Source organism: Rhineura floridana, chromosome 2 (genome assembly GCF_030035675.1).
Source record: "Rhineura floridana isolate rRhiFlo1 chromosome 2, rRhiFlo1.hap2, whole genome shotgun sequence".
Lineage (NCBI taxonomy): Eukaryota > Metazoa > Chordata > Lepidosauria > Squamata > Rhineuridae > Rhineura > Rhineura floridana.
In genome coordinates this window covers 36,386,057-36,407,114 of record NC_084481.1, presented here as the reverse complement: position 1 = coordinate 36,407,114, position 21,058 = coordinate 36,386,057, and the positions used below count along the sequence as shown (strand labels likewise).

General features: G+C 42.1%; 1 protein-coding gene across 2 annotated transcripts in view; it reads right to left on the bottom strand.

Moving 5' to 3' along the window:
* Window positions 1-21,058, bottom strand: part of PDE1A (phosphodiesterase 1A) — a 158,189-nt gene that overhangs the window by 7,619 nt on the left and 129,512 nt on the right. For both annotated transcript variants that reach the window (XM_061608284.1, XM_061608283.1), the window contains exons 9-14: window positions 11,501-11,602; window positions 11,244-11,364; window positions 10,133-10,214; window positions 4,823-4,946; window positions 3,614-3,798; window positions 1,196-1,492 (exon numbers count right to left, since the gene is read on the bottom strand). In XM_061608284.1, the coding sequence (XP_061464268.1) occupies window positions 1,196-1,492; window positions 3,614-3,798; window positions 4,823-4,946; window positions 10,133-10,214; window positions 11,244-11,364; window positions 11,501-11,602 (911 nt within the window). The remainder of the gene's footprint in view (window positions 1-1,195; window positions 1,493-3,613; window positions 3,799-4,822; window positions 4,947-10,132; window positions 10,215-11,243; window positions 11,365-11,500; window positions 11,603-21,058) is intronic.

Here is a 21,058-nt window from a genome sequence, read left to right as displayed (position 1 = left end):
AGGAATGTTCCACGTTAACTGCATGAAATCTTCTACAGCTACTTTTCATATTGGAATGCATCCCCTTAAAATGATGCAGAATTAGCAACAGAACCTGTTCTTTATTATTATTATTTTAAATAAAAAATGACTTGGCCCATGGGGTTCCAATGATATTAAGTGCCTACAATTAGTGGGAGGTGCTGACATAACAGGAAGAAATTTTGCTCAGCTAGGAAAAGAAATCAGCCATCACGATTTATTTAGAAAAGATTAACATTGCTTTCTCAGCAACCTTAGCTTTCAACTAATAACAAGTTTAATAACTTCTATGAAAATACCCAGTGTCCCACTTTTTTAGCACGAGTCACCAAATATCTTATCAGAGATTTAAAAACCCAAGGCCCTGTCCAAATCGATTCATGCTCAACTACTCGCATGTAACAACTGATGGCCATAGATGTGAATGTACACGTCGCAATTCATATCAAAGAATGCACCCAGCTATTTCAGTGGGGCCCAGAAAAGTCCTGCAATGAGAGAAAAGGGAAATGTGTATCCAGAAGGTTATCTAAATCTGTGCTGGATGTGGGTATGGAAGGCTGTTTCCCATTTCTGGATCTTGAATCCTGCAATTATTTGTAACTCCTACTGATATAAATAAAAGGCACTGTACACCAAAAGGATATTCCCAGTCCAAAGCCCTGTATGTGTTCAGATGCACACATGGAGCTCTTGAATATCTGGCTGCTCCATTCTTTTCAGTAGAGCAGAGGTGAGGAACCTGTGTCCCTCAAGACATTGTTGGACTCAAACTTCCATTGGCTCCACACAACATGACCAACAGACCCAGGGAAAATGGGAATTGTAATCCAACAACATCTGGAGGACTACATCCCTAGAACAGAAGGAGCAGACTGGTGTGCACTGATGAAGATCGTGTTCCTAAACTGAAATGAATGAGAAGCTTTTGCAGGCAGGGGGGCTCTGTGTGCCCATCAGAGCTCTTGCACTCATGAAAAAAATTGCAGGATCAGGCTAAATGTTTGTACTGGCTGGCTTTTACATAGAGACAAATTAGTCTTTGTGCATGCTTGCAGAAGGGACCACTCATTCACTGCAGGTTTGAACAAATAGAATAGGGATGGAACAAATATGGTGGCATATCCAAGATCTGACATATCCGTATCACGAATGCTAGGCAATGTGGTATTACCATTGAGCGGGACGTTACGCTGCGTGTCTTGCTGTGCATCCATAGTCCCTTTTGTATTCAAAGAAACGTTCAGTGCCGTCTCAGAGTCAGATGCATCGGTCAGGGAACTGAGAGGGCGCACTTGGAGAACTACCGAAGTGGAGGACAAGCCTATTGATAATGGTCTTTTGTCACTGCTTCCCTTATTCTTCCCATTTGGTGTCTTTGTTGCCCCCTCCTCTAGCGGCTGGTCTGTGGCACCTCTGCTTTGGTCTTTCTGCTGCTCTTTTTTCGGCCCACCATCTTTTCGCACCTCTTCTATAGAAGGGGAACAAAACACACACATGCATTCAGTTTTATGTCACACAGCGGGATTTTCCCGCACAATCCGTGACCCACCATTGTCAAATACAGCCCAACAAGCCATATTGGGGAGCCCCCCAGAGGCTTGTTTAGCCTCCTGTTCTTGCTTCCTGCTTGGAAAAGGAAAAACAGAGGACTGGGTGAAATACTTGACAGGCATTAATATATGGCTGGTAGGTTACATTTGCCTTCGTGGGCCTCAAGTAGGGATGGAAAAGAGTTTTGTTCAGTTACAGGAAACTGACCTAATTTGCAGTTTCTGGACTTATACACAGATTGGTATGCAGCTAACAATTGGATTGCACAGGCCTCCAAATTTTGTGATGCAGTTCAAACAAATATGTACAAAAATTGCCCCCCTGGGCTCCTGCTGGGAGGAAGGGCAGGATATAAATCAAATAATAAATAAAAAAATAAAAATGCATCTCTTACAGGGGAAATACATATCAAAATAGGGAAATACTTATCAAAATACATACTTTATGGGGAAAATGCAAAGAAAAGAATACAAAACGTGTATTTTAGAGGGAAAATACATATAAAATTTTAGGCAAAAATTTATGGTGCACAAAAAAAATCAACAGAAAACAGGACAGAGCAAACTCATATTTGGACCCATATAAAACAAACACAGAATGGAAATAGGATGATCTGTTCATCCCTCGAAGTTGTCCCAGGGTTAAAGCTGGGGAGATAGATTTGCATCTTCCTGTATATATATGCGGTACGGAGAGAATTTTTCTCCATCTCATTTTCCACCTTTCACTGGTGACAAAGTAGTTTTTCATACAACATGTAATTAATTTTTGGAATTTGCTGCCATAAGATGTGGTGAAGGCCACTAAGTCAGAAGGCTGTAAAATGGGATCATGGAGGGCAGGAGGCATGAACAACGGTAGCTAAATGGAACCTTCAGATTGAGTGTTGTTTGCTTATGTAGCCAAAATGGCATCACCAGTGCACAAGAGGGAGGTATCAGAACAATTTGAGGAACCCCATATTTTGCAGAAGTACAAAAAAAAAACTTTTTTGGGGGGAAAATATAAGGGAAGTCCCCCCCCCAAAAAAACAGCTCAATGAGGGCTGTACTTGTTGGTCACAGAATGCTAACTGACTGTTGAGAGAAGAAAGAGAAAATGGAGGGGGGATGGAGTAGCTGGAATTCTGAACACAGAACGCTCTGCACTGCAACATTTTGTTGCAGATCACACTTATTCCTCTGAATACCAGTTACTACTGGAGGCAGGGACAGAAATGGTAGAGAAGCAACAATAGCTTGCATTTGTGGTTCAACAGGAATCAGCCCTTCTTTCTTTCAGGCGTCTCTTGAAAACTGAACGTTTTAGACAAGCCTTTATAACAGAAATTTCTCTCTAAACAAGGCAGTATTTACTGATAATTTTATTATTGTTTTAATGATGTTTTTATTGGTTTTTTAATTTTATTGTGTCTTGTATGCTGCAAGCCGCCTTGATGTGTTTCTATGAAAAGTGTGGCTAAATAAATAAATAAATAAATAAATGTTCTGCCAATGGGCTTCCCAAAAACAACGTTACGACAGGCAGCTGGATGTTGGACTAGATGGACCCTTGGCCTGTTCCAGCATGGCTCTTCCTATGTTCTTTTGTTGCTGTACTACTGTTTTGAAAGCAAGCAAAATTTCATTTTGACTTTACTAACTGCACAGTGTTATTCAAAGTAAACTCCAGATTCTCATCTCTTATAAACAACAATGTATCAGAATGTGAGGTTGGATAGCATGGAACAATGAAAGTTAGAGGATTCGAAGGTGTGAACTTCTGCCATCTAGTGAAGTGAATGTGCAACTGCAGCAGTGATATCTACCAGGGGAACAGCAGATTGTCTACTTTTTTTCCAATTAAAAATATCCATAATACTGTTCACACAAAGTAATTGCTGGATCAGGACATATGCATTTGATCATTACAGTGTTTATGTGCAGTGGTTTCACAATGAAACTGCCCACCATGAACCAATATGTAGGCAGCTATTCTATCACAGATAGGTCAACTGACTAATGAAGTGAAAACGTTCTTTTGCAAATGGAAAATATACCTTTTTCTGCTAAATCTTTCCACCTGTCTTTGTTCTCTTGTATGATCACAAACAAGTTGTCTTTAAAACTTCTTAAATCCACAGTTGCTAAAGTGTTTTCTGAGCAAGTCCCACCAACACATGCAGCATTTTTAACATTTATCCTTTTCTGCACATCTGAACTGGTTCCTCCACTGCTATTCTCACTAGAAAGGGGGGCAAAGGGAAATAATGAGATTAAAAACGGAGCAAGACATCTGAGGTGCATGGAACGTGCTCACAGCTATAGGTCACAGAAAAAGAATACAACACGGTAACCCTTAACTCAGCTTTCACCAACCTGGTGCCCCACCAGATGTTTTGGACTACAACTCGCATCAGCTATTCTGGATGGAGCAGATGGGAGCTGAAGTCCAAATATCTAGGGGACACCAAGCTGGTAAGGCTGCCGTAACTGACAGAGGAGAATCCTGAATGCCAAAGAGAGCAGGAAGGATGCAGAAGGCAACGAGAATGGCTTCATTATTGTTATTTTTTGCCTTGGCAGTACAATCCTATGCACGTCTATTTGGAAGCAAGTCCCACTGAGTTCAATGGGGCTTACTCCCAGGAACGTGTGCATAGCATTACAGCCTGAATCAAATAAAGAACAGAACACTAGCTAGACTAGGAGAATTTAGGTAACAACTGTCTCTTGTAGCCCTCTGTTCTTTGCCAAATAGTGGTACTGTGTTATTCCTTTTTTATATGTCATATATGATATCAAATCCTTCAACTTCTATGTTGAACCCTGTGACTGTGGCATGCTGAGAAGCTATTATGAAACAAATATATATGGTTTTTGCTAGCACAGCAAGCTGGCCACTGTTAGAGCAAGATAGTCGACTAGATGTGTCACTGGCCTGATCCAGCAGACTCTTCATATGTTCTTATTTTAATGCCAGTGCTAAGTTCATAATTTGCTTTGGAAACAAACAGCCTTGAAATTATATGGAGGCACCTTATCCCTCTCCCCTCCCCACAATATTTCCTGCAGAAAATTTTAGCATCAGCTTTTGCAAATATAATATTTTGTTTTCTACTTTGCCTATACACACAGTCATTTCTGTCGTGAAAAGGATTTGTGTATCATACACAGGATTTGTGTAAATGTTGCCAGCAGGTGGCAATGTTATATTAGGGTAATTTCAGTTTTCAGTACTAAACATGGAGGAAAAAGAGCCCTCAAACCTTGGTGCCGTCAGAAGGGTAGGACTTTCAGATTTTGAAGCTTCCTCTATAAGAGGAAAAACTATTTTTTCCATGGAGTCAGTAAGAAGGGCAAATGTTGGCTTTACGATGAAATCTATGAAACCTGTGGAGCAATTGGGGGAATGGAGGAGAGGGAGAAGGAAAAAAGTTTTAGCAGTTGTCCCTTGTTTGTCCAGTCAGTAAGTAAATGCTGCTCTAACATTGTTGAATACATTTTTTTTATTCATTCATTCATTTACAAAATTTTATAAATGGCTTAATAATAACAAAGCCTCTTAAGAAGTGTATAAAAACTAGTAAAATAATTACCAATAACACAAATATAACATTAATTTTAAATAGTATATATGACTGAATTATGTGTCCTGATAGGCTTGCTGAAATACTAAAAAAAGTTTTAAAATTGTATAATGAAGATGCCTGCCTAACGTTAAAAGCACAGGTGGTGCCACACTAAATGATATCTCACAAATGTGGAATGAATATTACACGGCACTTGTAAAAGTGCAAGCTCTGCAGATCAAACTGGTCCAACAGGCACAGATGTACATGGTGATCCCTCAAGTAAACTGGCTCCAAAACTGTTAAAGTTTTTATATAATAAAACCTTGAACTTTGCCCATTAACAAACTGACAGCCAGCACAGCTTTTTAAGCAGAGATATTATGCTGGCAGGATCTCACTCCTGTCAGCATTTATGCCACATTTAGTCAGCACTAACAGCAGTTTCCAAACCAAAGACAAGGATAGCTCCACGTAGAGTTCATTGCAGTAATTCAGCCTTGAAGTTACCAATGTCTGGACTACTGTGGTCAAGCCATCCTGGTCCAGGAATGGTCACAGGTGTTGCACTAGCCAAATCTGGTGAAAGGCACTCCTAGCCGCAGAGGTCAACCTGGGCCTCCAGTGACAAAGCTGGATCCAGAAGCACCCCCAGACTGTGCATCTGATCTTTGATTTATTATTAAATTTATATCCTACCCTTATGCAGGGCTGCTTCCAAAGGGCGGCCAGGTTAGGCCCGGGCCAAGGGCCCCTGCACCCCATACAGAAGCCCACCCACACACCCTACCTACCTCTCTCATCAGTGTGAATGCTGTGTGTGCTGTGCCTGTGTGCCTGCCATCACTCAAGATGGCAGTGGGGACTTCCCTAAGGGGCTAACACCCCTGCCTACATCTTGGTTGATGGCAGGCATGCACGCTACGTGCACATGTCACAAGAGGTAGGTGAGGCACATGGGCTGGCTTACTAGCCCCGTACCACCTGTATGAAGGGGTGTTGGGCTTTGGTGCTGCAGGCCCAGGGCAGGCTGGTTCCCAAGGGCCCAGTCATGCCTGGCACGTGCCCTGCCCTTACCCCTAAAAGAAGCCCAGAGGGAACACAACCCAATCCAGCATGATTAGTGCTCTGGTAATATATCCAAAAAAGTTTCATAGGGTCGCCATAAATCATAACTGACGTGAAGGCATATAACAACAAAAAACCCCATTTAAGCTGCTTGGGTCTTTCTAAAGAGCAGGATATAATAACACAAAATGTAAAAGTACTGCCTTCAAGTCGATTCCGAGTTTTGGCGACCCTCTGAATAGGGTTTTCATGAGGCTGAGAGGCAGTGACTGGCCCAAGGTCACCCAGTGCACTTCATGGCTATGTGGGGATTCGAACCCAGGTCTCCCAGGTCGTAGTCCAACACCTTAACCACTACACCACACAACCTGAGCATTTTTATAGTGTTTGAGTCTTCAAAACACTGCATATTTGGAATTGTGATGTAAATCCTCACAACAACCCTGTCAGGCATGGTCAGTTGAATTTTTTGTCATTTCAGAGGCTGAGGCTGAGATACAATGACTTGCCTAAGAGTGTCTAATTAGTTCATGACAGACATGAGATGTAAGCTGCAATTCTCTATGTTCATATCTGGGAGTAACTCATTGAAATCAATGTGATTTACTTCTGAGTAGACATGCAAATATTGGCGTATCAAACCTGCGACTTCCTGATTCATTGCTCAGGGCTAAACTATGTGTGATATTAAACATGTAGTTAAAGAAATCTTTTTAAAATTGTAAATTTTTGCAGGTGCTGGAGACACCTATCCCAACTAGGGCCACAGTTTGGGGGCAGGGTTACACCCTTCCCACATCATAGTCCTACTCATGATTTGTGATTGGACCCTCCTAGCAGCTTTTTACAGTTTACACACACCCACACCATCCAATGTGTAGTTCAGCCCTGAGTGGCTTAGACACTGTGCTCCGCCAACTCTCTGTACAGATAAATATTCGTAGCAACTTCTTACACAATATAGATCTTCACCATGAGGTGGCTTTTTGCAGTTGCCTTCCAGCTGAGGCTCCCAATGGATGTGTATTAAAATAAAAGTTGCATACCCATCACTTCCTGAATCTAATCCATTGAAGACACAAGACTAACGGAGGCTTATTTTTATTATCACTGTCTAAATTTCATTTGCACCCATGAAGTGAAGTCAAGGACAAAAAGATGACAGTTAATATTTACGACTTTCTAGTCAAGTCACATTCTATAAGCCTTCTCTTTTCAGATGTGCTTAGGCGGTAGTGCTAACCCCACTTACCTGGGAGTAAGATCCATTGAATTCAATAGGACTTACTTCTGAGTAGGCAAGGTTAGTTATTGCTGTGAGTTATTGGAATAAAGAGGAAAGGCACCAATGGATTGATTGGTGGCCAACAAGGATCACTGTTCCTTTTATGGAAATGTTACATGTATCTCCTACCCTTATGTCAAGAAAGTCCTGCTGGTTTTATGCAGCACGCTCCTGTGCATGCTTACTTAGAAGTAAGTGGCACTGAGTTCCATTGGACTTGCTCCCAAATAAGTATTCTTAAGTGCACTTGCTTTTTATTATTATTGTTTGTTTGCTTTATGCGTTTGCTTTATTTAAAATTGGGTTGCATCCAATATAAGTTCTACTCAGAGAAGACCCATATTGAAATTAATGGGCATAAATAACTTTGGTCCACTGATTTCAATGTGCATACTTTGAGTAGAAGTTAATTGGATGTATCCCATTGTATTTAAGCTGTGTGAATTGTTTTCACACTTTTGTACATTGCCCTGGGATCTTCTGATGAATGGTGGTTAAAGAAATAATTTAAATAAATGAGAAAAAATCTAGGAGAAAGGTTTGCCTGCAGTCACTTGCCCAAAGTCACAAAGTGAACTTTGCAAAAGGGGATATTAATCCGAATCTGAAATTCCCTGGTCCATGTCAGAGCACTCTAACCAGATCATCATCCTGCCTCTCAACATGGAAGCCTCCTTTGATCTAGCAGGGACAATCCATTCATGGAAGCAAGTGCCTGCATGCTTTTCTGGATGCTGTCTTGTTTAAGCCAAGATGGAGCTCAGAAACCATTAGACTGTTTCAGCAGAAGAAGCCCTCGCACGCAGCAACATGCGCACAGCACTTCTCCGCCTACAGGGGATCTGTGGATCAGGGTCTTTATGAGTCTGCGTTGATATTCCAAATTACTGTTTATTATTCTGTGTGAATGTTATTTCACAAGGCGTTAGCAGTGTTCTGTCAAATCAGTGAATGGAACAAGCAATATCCCTGGGAGACCGAATTCAACCCACAGCTCTGAGATGTCAGTATTGAACAATGTCTTTTTTAAAAAAATGCTTGTCGAGGCAAAAAATTACACAGAGAACAAAGCATTATCCCCCACTGAGAACTGAACAGGTAAAAAGAAAAATATTCGATGGTACACGGTACAGCAACAGATTTCATATTCTCTTGACATGTTAAATAAGTACTCTTGGCATAAGGAAAGTGGCCCATTACCTTTTGAAAATGGGTCTTCTCAGAACAGGAAACTATACCAATGCTTTGAGCTGGAATGTGGCGGCACTGAATCTGAAAATTTGTATTTCCCATGTTGTGCATTAGCTCAGAACATTGCCTGGCATCAAGACCATCCTGAGCAGGGGTGGGAAACTTGTGGCCCTCCAGATGTTGCTGGACTACAACTCCTATCATCATTGATCATATTGATCATATGCAGGCTGGAGTTGATGGGTGTTGTGTTGATGGTCCAACATCTGGTGGGCTGCTAGTTCCCTATCCCTGCTCTAAAAAGTATATGTCTAGTGTCCTTCTCTCATGCCCAAATCACTCCATCCATCCATCCAGACTCTGTGGCTGAGAGCCAGAGCCAGCTCCAACAATATTGCAGCTGACGCACTTGCACAAATAATCAGTGCTCACAGTGAGGTGAATTCCAGCACAAGAAGGAGATGCCAGAAAAATGAACTAGGATGAGATTGCAGCTCTTCTTTCTATGAATGGAAAAGCTGCAAGCTGGAGCCCCCTCTTTACCTAGGCCGGTCCATTAGGGAAAGTGAGCCACTGCCCCACCAATCCCAATCTGTCCTCAGCAAGCCCCACCTGCCTGCCTTCCTACTTTCAACCAGTCTAGGGGGGTGGTACTGCCTATCAGCTTCCTCCTCCTCGCCTTTGTAGAACTCAGCAGGGTGGAGGATGGGAACAAAACCAGAATTACTTGGCTCTGGCTCCACCTACTGTTGTTCTACCTGCCCTACCAGTCCCAATCGGCATCAGGCTCCACTGGCAATGGTACCAGGGCTGAAGACATTCTGGGATTCCCCAGCACCAGCCACACTTACAGCTGTTGGTGCTGCGACTGGGAAATCTACATTCACTGTAGATGGTGTGGTTCCTTCATCAGCCTGCAGACCCACCGTTATTCACTTTCTTTCTCTTTCTCAAATAAATCTTTATATTCCTCCTTTTCTCATGGGACTCAAGACAGCATACATCAGATTTCCTCTGTATGTGGTCTTCCATCCAAACCCTGACCAGACCCAGACCTGCTTAGTTTCAGCCAGGTTGCTATATCGTGTGCCTCTACACCACACCCCTGGGACTTGTGGTATGCTGACTTCCTCTCCTCCTCCATTTTATTTTTATTATTCCTGGTTTTTCTCTTCATAATTTCATTCCCATCTTGCAGCAACAATTTGTCCCCAAACCTCCACCTGTCCTCAGAGCCTGGGACTCTTACAGGGGAATGATTCTCTGTTCTTTTGGGTGTTATGACAGCCTGCCTCCATAACCAAGGGTGTGCACAATGAACCAGTAGCCCTCTAGCAGCTGGAGGCTGAAGCCAGTGGCCTGACAGCTTTAAAACGTTGGCCATCCCTGTTTTATAATGATCACAGCATTGTTTATTTCCATTATATGATTTTTTAAAAAGAAAAAAGCAAGCCAAGCATTACCTATTTGGGACTGTGCCACCATGGTGGATTTGCGGTCACAGAGAGGAGAAAATGGTAGCCCCAGTTCTGCCTCTTTATCTCCCTGAGGGGTTAAAAAAAGACACAATGAAAAGTGTAAGCCTACCTTACAAATGAGACCAAGACTAAGAATTCATGGACTCCATCTGAATACACTCCCAACTATTAAACTAAACCAAGCGGATGCAGGCTAATCAATCCAAGTCTTGTTTGTGTCTCTTCCACATCCAATTTCTGCATTCAACGTGTGGATTTTTTTGTAATATATTATAAAAAGTACTTATGACAAGAGCGGATCTACAAAATGGGTGCTTCCAAACTGAGGATCTTTAGTAGTGCCCACTTCTTATTCTCCCACTGTAAGCCACATAACTTTCCATGCTCCTTTAGATACATCCCTCTTTCTCCCATCAACAAATGGACAAATCTGTCAATTTTGGTTTCTCTCCATTTCCCATTTTTCCAATCTTACATTCATTTCTCCACATCTGTGCATAGTTTGTACGTGTGCGTTTTTTAGAGATCCTCATGAAACTTCTGGTTGCAGTACAAATTTCTCCCAATAAAAACTTTTTGCATGCGATTTTTGCCTGATTCACACATTTTTGCAAGCAATTTTCCATAATATAACCCCTTTTTATATGTTACTTTCATGTACATATACCTTTTCATGCATACTTTCCCCCAATACAGCCAATTTCGTACACATTATTTGGCTGAAGGACTGCATCACAAAATTGAGTGATGTGCGAATTTCAAAGGACAGCTGTGTTTCAGTTCACATATTGTTTCAGAAAGGGCAAATTTTAAACCAAATGTCTCACACCCCACCCCGCTTTCATCGTGTCAATTTCTCACACACTTTTTACAGGGCGAAGAGTGGTATTTCACATTAAAACTCAGTCTAGTAATGCCCAGTGCATGATAGTGCTAGCCACAGCTTGTGAGATGCTATTTGTTGCTTTTTACACTAAAGCGGCTCAAAGCAACTTACAAGGAATACGTAGAAATAACAAGAAACATTAAAGCCAAATTTAAGAACAAATATAAAACATCTTTATGTATGGATCTGGGTGATGAGGGGGGATGGTACCTGTCGGAAAAATTCTTCCATCAGTGCCATTGTCCATCGGTAGTGCAGGTCCCAGGACTTTGACGGATGGCTTATGTCCGCCGCATGTAGAATCAGGGACATGGCTCTGGCTTTGTCTATCCTGTCCATTCAAAGAATTTATCTCATTATCTGTCTTACCGTAACAGCAAGTCTTCCCCACTCCCCAGGAACAGCATTTTGTTTTAACTACACAACATGTAGCACTGGAGAGACAAGAATGGGAGGATGCAACTTACCCCTCAGTCTGCTGAAGAGTGTGCCTCATTGTTTTGATTTGCTGGAAATGGCCTGACATATCAGTAGACAAGACCATCTCGATGACTAGGGCGCGCAGCTCCCTACAAACAGCCAACATGACTAAATTACAATTCTATTTACCCTCTCATGAGACATTTTGATCACAAAGCACGGATTAGTTTATCTCTTGGCACGCAAGTGAGCATTTTGAAGAAAAATTAAAAAGCACTCAGAATTATTATTATATGGAAACCTCCAACCTCATGAGAGTTGATGGGAGGTGTGCACTTAAAAAAATCAACCCTGCTATTACTATTTTTAGTCCTGCTGTTTCGTTATTCCTCATTTCAAAATAATGAATTGTAATTAAAGTGCAAAGACTGTGGGAGGGAGGCTTTGCCTTATGTCCACACAACTACAATCAGCAGAGGATTAAGACTTTGCCACCAGCACCAAACTACCTCACAGGAAATCAGAGATGGAAGATAAACCAGAGGATTCCCTTAGAGAGGGCAATTCTTCACTAGATGATACACCTATTGTCTTCAAAGTTTGAAAAAGTCATCCTAAGGAGATGCTGAGGGAGGCGACAACTTTGGTGATAGAATAGTCAACCAGATGGTGGCATGCCATCTCAGCTTGCACCTGGTAGGACAGTCTCCCCAAAGTACCTCCATCTAGTACCATTGCAGTTCACCATATCCTGGAAATGAAGCATATTCCGGGGCATTCCATTGCTACCCTTGGAGGATGCTTTCATAAGGCTTTTTCCTCATAAGTTTTGAAGGGAAAAGAACGAGAGCCTTTTAAAGGACCCATGTCCCAAGGCCATTGTTAGGGGGTATCCCAGGGGGCTCAAGCCTTTTGTGCTGGGCCTCAGATCTCCTGCTCCTTCACCCCCTGGTAAAAATAGAAAGAATTGCGTTTCTTCTATGATCCCAATTCATATACCAAATACCTTTCTGCTGTTTCCCCTTCCACAGCATCCTATTTCTTCTAGCAGCTCTGTTGCTGCTCCAATAATTTCCCCTAAGTGAGAAGAAATGCTAAGGCAATGGACTACACACCCATGTTTCCATATCATTCTTCAATCACCTACAGAGAGCTTCTGATCAGATGAGTGAAAGAATTATCATTCTTATTCTTTGCTGGTAAAATATATTCCATTCTTCTTAAGCCCAACTTTTCTGCCCCTTTGCTCTCTTACTCACCCACTACCACTGTGCTGCCACATTGTGCTGTACACTACATTCATTTGAATCTATATAAGGAGGTCTGTCTCCTTCTATTTACTTAACACCAAGAATGTTCCAGTTGATGTTCTGCTTGAATCCCTTGAGAGTTCCCATTTCCACACTTCACTGCAATGACAGGTTGCAGTACAATTTGCCTTGGTGCTGATAATACAGTTGGCCTTATTCACCCACTTCCTCAGCCACTGTTTCCATTGATGCATAAGCTACCAATCAAGTGTATCGCTAATCTGAACACTCACCAATATAAGACTTGCTGTACTTATAAGTGGCTAGTCAACAAAGCACCTGCCATATAGGCAGCTGTTTCCAAGTAGAGGTTTTCCACAACTAGTTATAAACTCTAGCACAGCTCGCTATGTAGAGGCTTCCATGCCAATTACATGGAGAACTTCTAAGCCAGCAGCAGATGCCTCCAGAAAAATGTGTTGCTGGCATGGAAATGATTATGAAGATCCATCTGGCAAGTCATGCTAGATGTTACTGTTTGGTATCAAGCAGTGCCAAAGAAAAAATGGATACCCAATCAGAAATGTGCCCAAAGTAGGACAAAATAAAGGAAGTGGGATGGTTTCAAACTCGAAGAAAGGGGAAAGTGAAACAGTTAGGCTAGACTCAGTTATGTCCACCTGAAAAGCAGTGAGAGGGCTTTCTTGATGGTGGCTCTACATTTATGGAACTCTGTTCCAAGTGAGATTAGATAAACCCATCTCGACAAGGTTCTTCTTATTTGCCCAATTAGTATCATCCACTTTATTTATTTGAAAAAAAAATCTTTCTAATTCTGTTGTTATATATTGATGTAGTTGTCATTGTTTTTTTATAAAACATTATGTCTCCAATTGTCATTTCTATTAGAGGGCTTTTGCTCAGCTTTGGCTGTTGGGCCAGCTGCGGCCCTATCTTGGATGCTCAGATCTGACCATCCTCACCCATGCCCTAGTCACCTTGCATTTAGATTACTGTAATGCGCTTTCCATATCGCTGCCTTTGAAGACTACTTGGAACCTTCAGCTGGTTCAAAATGTGGCTACCAGGATGTTAACTGGGAAGAGCTGTTTTGAACACATTATAAGCCTGTATTAAAAGAGTTCCCAGTTTGCTTCGAGTACAATTCAAGGTGCTGGTTTTAACCTTTAAAGCCCTAAACAGTTTGCACCTAGGTATCTGTTTGTCCACCTTCCCCTCAACAGTCATGCCCATCGCACAAGAGCCAGGGAAGAGGGCCTGTTGTGAGTGCTTACTATATCTGCAGCCTGATTGGTGAATACTCGCAACAGAGCCTTCTCTTTCATGGCCCCTAGACCAGTGCTGCCCAACCTTTAGGAATACGGGAACCCCTTTGTAAGCTCAAAAAAATTCGTGAACCCCCCACTGCTAATTGTAATTTTAGCTTTTTAAAATAATAATAATAATAACAACAACAATAATAATAATGAAGCAGCAATGTGGTAGTGGTGGGGATGCTAGATTGTGAAGACTGAGGAAGAGGGGTGTGTGCTGTGATGATTCAGTTAGCTTGCACTTGGGGAATGAGAGTGGAACAGAAAACAGATCAGCACACGGACACACAAACACACCTGTCCCTCCTGCAAGCATCTGCAAGTCTGCATGCATTCAGGCACATGGGAGGTGGGAAGCCCTCAACTGCCGCAGCGTCTCGAAGAGCGAGATTGGGGGGGGGTGGAGAATAGGTGGAAAAAGGGGGGGATGCTAACACACACAGTTAGCCTCAGCAATGGGGGGCAAGCAAGTCCTGAGCTTCCTCACTCCTCTGGGCCAAAGGTGAGATCTGGAAGGCTTCACAAATAAGAATAATTTTTAAAAGGAGATGGCAGTGAATCAGGAGCCAAGAAAGGCAGGCAGGCTGGCTGCCAGGAAGAAAGGAGGAAAGCAGCCTTTCCTTGCAGCCTTGCTTCTTTTTGCTTCACAAAAAGCCCTCTCCTCTCATTCTGAGTAAGGTCATCATTGGCTGTGCAAGGAGACAGGAGTCAGCAATAGTAATCCCCTTTTCTTCCTGGTAGATCCACCCTCAGCCTCCTTCAGCATCTGCCACATATTTTATAGGCATACACCTGCCCTTGACACTGGCACTTCAGCAGAATTCCTCCCCCTCATTTGGAGCAAGGGGGAGGTGTTGTCTGCAGCGGCAGTGGGGAGCAGACAACATCCAGGGAGGGACAACTTTTAATAAATAAATAAATAAAAGTTCATTTCTTTACTGTTTGCGACCCCCCTAGGGGTCCCAGCACCCAGGTTGGGAACCACTGCCCTAGACTATGGAATGCCCTCCCCTCTGAGGTAACATCAGCCCCCTCTCCTCACATTTTTAGATGGCTGCTGAAAAAGACCCATCTTTTTTTCTAGCATTCGGTTAAATTTTTACCCCTTTTAAAAGATTTTATGGATTCATTTATGTATGGTTCTGTGTACGTTTTTGCATTTTAAAATTTAAATTTCTGTATGGTTTTATGTACGCTCTGTATTTTTAAATCCATGTAATCCGCTTCAGGATCCGCATTCTGGGTGAGAGGCAGACAACAAAAATAAAATAACAACAAATTATTATTTCTATCATCATCATCAGATTTTACTTAATGGAATTTTGCACTCAGCATGTACTGAGGCATGATCAGACAATACTCTTTGTCCAGTTTTCACCTTGCTTACTTTTGACAGTAATCTACGTGTGTCAGAGTACCCATAAATATATCTGTTGAATAATTGTGATTAGGAAATGAATAGAATGAATAGTTTCTCTTATTTGAGTTATAATTCCTTCATATATCAATTAATTTTAATTCATCACAACTTTATAAGGGTGAGTAGGGTTGTTCTTACACTATGTTGTCTATCCATTAGCAGATCTCCAGCTCCATTAAAATTTCTCCCTATTACAATTTCATGATCTGGATATGTTTGCACTTTGTAAAAAATAGATTTTTTAAAGTACTTTGAATTTAATTAGGACCATATATATTTATTAATCAAATTTTCCAAATACCCACCTGTCCACTAAATATTACAAGTCACCCTTTTCTACTGTTATGTGTTCTAACAAACTGAATTGTACTGTAGCTTTACTGTGAGTTACCCTCACCTTGGTCTTTGTTTCTGCGCAGGAAGCAAATAAATACCTACTTTTAGACTCTTCAGATATCTTAAATGCTGTTGGGGTTTTTTGTTTTTGTTTTAATGTGGGCCATTCTCTCTCTCTCTCCCCCCCCATATTCATATATGTTTCTTCCAGGGACTGATATAATTGCCACATTTTCTAGGTGAAGGAGCCCTTGGGGCTCAGCATCCTTGGCATTGGCTGCAAGCTCCAAGACTGAACCAAGTGTTGGTTTACCACAGAGTTCTGCTTCTCTCCTTTGCCATTTTGTGGGGTTGGTGGCGCTCAGGATCAGATTTGTGGGGCTGGGGAGTGGGGTTGGTTGTGGACTGGCCCTGGCCACCTCTCCATTCCACACTAGGGGTTGGAGGCAGACTGACTTTCCCCAATGGTAAATCTCAGCAGGACTAAGCTCCAGATAGTACCGGAAAAGGTATGGATACTAACCCATCATCAAAATAAGCAGTGGAGGCCCCTCACAAAGGGCAGGTGGGGCACTGCCCACCCTAAAGCCCCAAACCTGTAGCCCAGTCCCTTCTCTATACCTTACATTTATATTCAATACAGTACCTCACATTTAGACACATTCTGGACTTGTTTCTGTCCATCTTTTGTTCTGGCCAATCATCTTTGGACAGCACAGCCAATCAGAATCATTGCTACGGTCCACGCCTGTCTCCAGGGATGGTAATAATAATAAATTCTAGTAGAAGCAGAGCTTGGAAGATTACTTTTAAAAAGGAATAAATTACAATTGCTGTTACATGGCCCCAAAAAGGAATAAATTACCATTACAATTACAATTGTTCTGAAAGGAATTGATTACTTCGCCATTACTCAAAAGTAATCACTACAATTACAGTTAAGGTACTTAAAAAAAAAAACAAATTAGAGTGCCTACAAGGTGCTGGCCTTGGCTGCTGCACACCTAAGTTGCCTAAAACAACATTAAAAATAAACACACACACAGAGGTAGTAGAATAATTCTTTTTACCCATAAAATAGCAGTGGTGGTCTCTCCGCTGGTAAGGGAGATGGAAAGGGAGGGAGAGGCCACTACTCAGATCTTTGCATGTCAAACCAAGTGCAAACCCACACACACACACTCAGCCACCAAGCATAATCTCTCTCACTTAACCACCTTCTGGACCCTGCCCTGCCACCAGCTAAGGGACACTCACCCAAGCAAACATTTTCTCCTGAGATGCAACAAAGTTAAAACACTGCAAATGCAGCAAAGTAGCCAGGGAGGGCAGTGGAGGCCGCTTTGTGTGCCAAGTGCAAACACAGTATTCACAAACACATGTCATCTTTCACCTCCACAGTTCTTTACCTCCATTCTGCTTCTGCCTTCTCCTCCTTCATCCATGTTCTTGCCCTCTGGCTCCTTTCTCCCTCCACTCCATTTTTCTCCACCACTGTCCATTTCTTTAAACAATTGTTTTCTTCACTCCACCCCATCTCGCTCTCCACCTCCTCCCTCATCACCTCCTACACACCCACAGAGCACGAGGGAAGAGCGACGCTGCACAGAAGCCCAGTTTGAGGCACATGATTTTCATCCACAAATCAGAGAAGCAGAAGATTTCCTCTACTCCCTCCCAAGTAATGCCCCAAAGTAATGCTGGAAACATTACAATTACTCCTCAAAAGTAATAAAAGTACGCCTTGATCTATTATAATCAAAATGTAAAGGAATTACCCACTTGTTCCTCAAAAAAGTAATGAATTGCAAGTAAGTTGTTTTTTGTAACTAATTATTTTCAAGCTCTGAGTAGAAGCGGCTTAGAGAGGGCAGGGGTCCCTTCAGCACCTCCATTTTGATTTTATTTCCCATAGAATAAGCTCTAACCAGTCAGGAAGAGTCCCTGCACTGGAAGTTCCATAGCATAGACTATGAAGAGCCTCCCCCATGCTCAGAGACATGTATTTCAATCTGAGCCAATCAGATGCATGTATCTGCAAACTGAATTACTTTCCCCTCCTTTTGCAAGCACTACCTTAAAGCAGCAGCAACCACATTTTTTTTCTTTTCTGTGACTAGCCAGCCTACCAGTCTTTGAAATCAGGAATATATCACTGTGCGTTTATTATTTAACTTCTGGATTCATCACTGCCATAGGGTTGCCAGGCTCAGGGCCTGAGAATGATTCTGTATCTTTAAGAGAAGAGAAAATTCAAGCAAGTGCAGGCTTCCTTGCAACACTATAATGGGAAAAACCACAAGGTGAAATTCTCCCTTCCCCCTGCACAACTTTTAAAGATACAGAAGACCTCTTGGTTGCCAGGAGCATTAATCATCCTCTTAAGTTTTTCCTTGTTTTGTTAACTGTTAACAGCAATGGCCTTTCAAACGAATGTTTATTTTTTTAACTTGTCTGTTTCTTTTCTGCCAGGTATTTGCCTCTTTCATAAACCCTAGACATGTTGCCCGAAAAGGCTGTTATTAGGTATATATTGAAAATGTAATTATACAACTCTTTTTTTGGGGGGGTGATGTGAAAACCTTTCCATTTGAACTAAGTTGTTTTTTATATTATTTATATCATTTGTGCCAATGAGATTTTAGTGTTTTGTTTATTAATGTTTCTATATTTACATAAATTCTTTATTTCATTTCCATCATATATATGTGTATGAATTATTATTACATTAGTTCTCAATCAATTCACAATCACTGCAAAATACAGAATATTTATTTTTCCAAAAGCAATGCATTTCATTGCAATATGACATGGACAGTGATGACCTCGCCTCAGTTGTTCACGCTCTGGTAACTTCTAGGTTGGACTACTGCAATGCGCTCTATGTTGGGGTGCCCTTGAAGATAGTTCGGAAACTACAGTTAGTCCAGAATGCAGCGGCCAGACTATTGACGTGGACCAGACGGTCCGCTCATATAACACCTGTTCTGGCCCATCTGCACTGGCTTCCTATTTGTTTCCGGGCTAAATTCAAAGTGCTGGCTTTGACCTATAAAGCCCTACACAGCATGGGACCGCAATACCTGGTGGAACGCCTCTCCCAATATGAAACTACCCATACACTGCGCTCGACATCTAAGGCCCTCCTCCGAGTGCCATCACATCGAGGAGCTCGGAGGGCGGTGACTAGATCCAGGGCCTTTTCGGTGGTGGCCCCCGAATTGTGGAATAGTCTCCCCGATGAGGTACGCCTGGCGCCGACGCTGCTATCTTTTCGGCGCCAGGTGAAAACCTTTTTATACTGCCAGGCATTTTAAAAATTTTAAATATTCTATTTTAAAAAATTGTTTTATAGTGTATTTTAAAACAGTATTTCATTACTGGTATATTCTGATGTTGTTTGGTTTTTGTTCTTTGTTTGTTTTGCTTTTTGATTTTCTTATATTTGTTCTATTCATATATTTTCTTGTTTATCCTCTATGTACACCGCCCAGAGAGCCTTTTTGGCTTAGGGCGGCATATAAATTAAATTAAATAAATAAATAATAATATGTGGGAGGCTTAACTTTTGAATTAAGTTATTGGAAGCACAGAGAACCCTTTATTCCTCTGGTCAACAAACTACAAGAATTGCGTCAGTTCCATGGGGAAATGAGCGGGGATGGGCAATGTGGTGGTTGTTCCATCAGTGGTGTCTGCCTGCAAGTTCCTTCAGAGGAGACATGATAGAAGTGTATAAAATTATGCATGGCATTGAGAAAGTGGATAGAGAAAAGTTCTTCTCCCTCTCTCATAATACTAGAACTCGTGGACATTCAAAGAAGCTGAATGTTGGAAGATTCAGGACAGACAAAAGGAAGTACTTCTTTACTCAGCGCATAGTTAAACTATGGAATTTGCTCCCACAAGATGCAGTAATGGCCACCAGCTTGGATGGCTTTAAAAGAAGATTAGACAAATTCATGGAGGATAGGGCTATCAATGGCTACTAGCCATGATGGCTGTGCTGTGCCACCCTAGTCAGAGGCAGCATGCTTCTGAAAACCAGTTGCCGGAAGCCTCAGGAGGGGAGAGTGTTCTTGCACTCGGGTCCTGCTTGCGGGCTTCCCCCAGGTACCTGGTTGGCCACTGTGAGAACAGGATGCTGGACTAGATGGGCCACTGGCCTGATCCAGCAGGCTCTTCTTATGTTCTTATGTTCTACCTAGACTATTATGCCATCCAATACACACTTACTTGGGAGTAAGTGCCATTGAACCCATGCTTACTTCTGAGTATTGGACTGCAGCCTTAGTCAACCACAAAACTTCATTGAGCAGAGGGAATCTTTTCCTCACAGCCTCTTTCTCCCTAACGTCCCTGCCAAACTAACCGAGCAAGTGATTGTGCAATTCTGATGGATATGATTCTTTCCCCCACCCAGTGCTTGGCTTTAATTCTGTGTTGTCGTGCTGCTTCTGTCTGAAAGTATGTGTTCCTCCCTCCCCACTCCCTCCTACCTCTCCTCACTCGATCAAGCATGGCTGTAAAAAGTTTGCACAGCAGAGGGGGCTTATGTGTCCCTTCATAAACACTAATTAGGCTCTTTTGAAGAGTACAGTAGTTTATGTGATCAACCGGATTATTATTAAGCGGTAAATTTTTGCTTAAACACTAACGTAAAGCAGCAGACCAAAGCAATCAATGAGCAGCAGTGAGCAATTGCTAAATTTGTAAATATTAACGTAATAAGGAATCTGCTAATAATGCCTTTTCTGCATTTTACTTCTAGATACAAAGCAAGCAATACAGCTCAGTAGCCACTCTTCTTTTGGTATGGTGCTGCTGCTTGCATTAAACTTCAACTAGAGGGATGTGTGCAACATTTTCTAGCGCCCCCCACAGCCATCAAAGGAAAACACTGGCGTGCAGATGAGACAAAAACATTTATGAAAAATGGTCCAAATAAGATCAAGGAAGTGAGAGTGGCCCAGACGTAAGGTGCCTGCAAGAGTGTGTATGGGTGTGACTGTGTGACTGCACTGTGGGGTGGCCCTTCAGCACTTACACTGTTACCAAATAATGGAAGGAAATGTGAAATATAGGGAGTCTAATAAAAAGCAGATGTGCCTGTGTAGGCATAACTGCATAAGAAGTTTAACTCTACCCCCCCCCATAATAACTGTGGGGAAAACTGCAGTTTGCGGGCCGAGGGGGAATACTGAGAATTCACCAGTGGAATAAATAGACAACGACACAAACATCAATGCAACAAGCAGGCAGGAG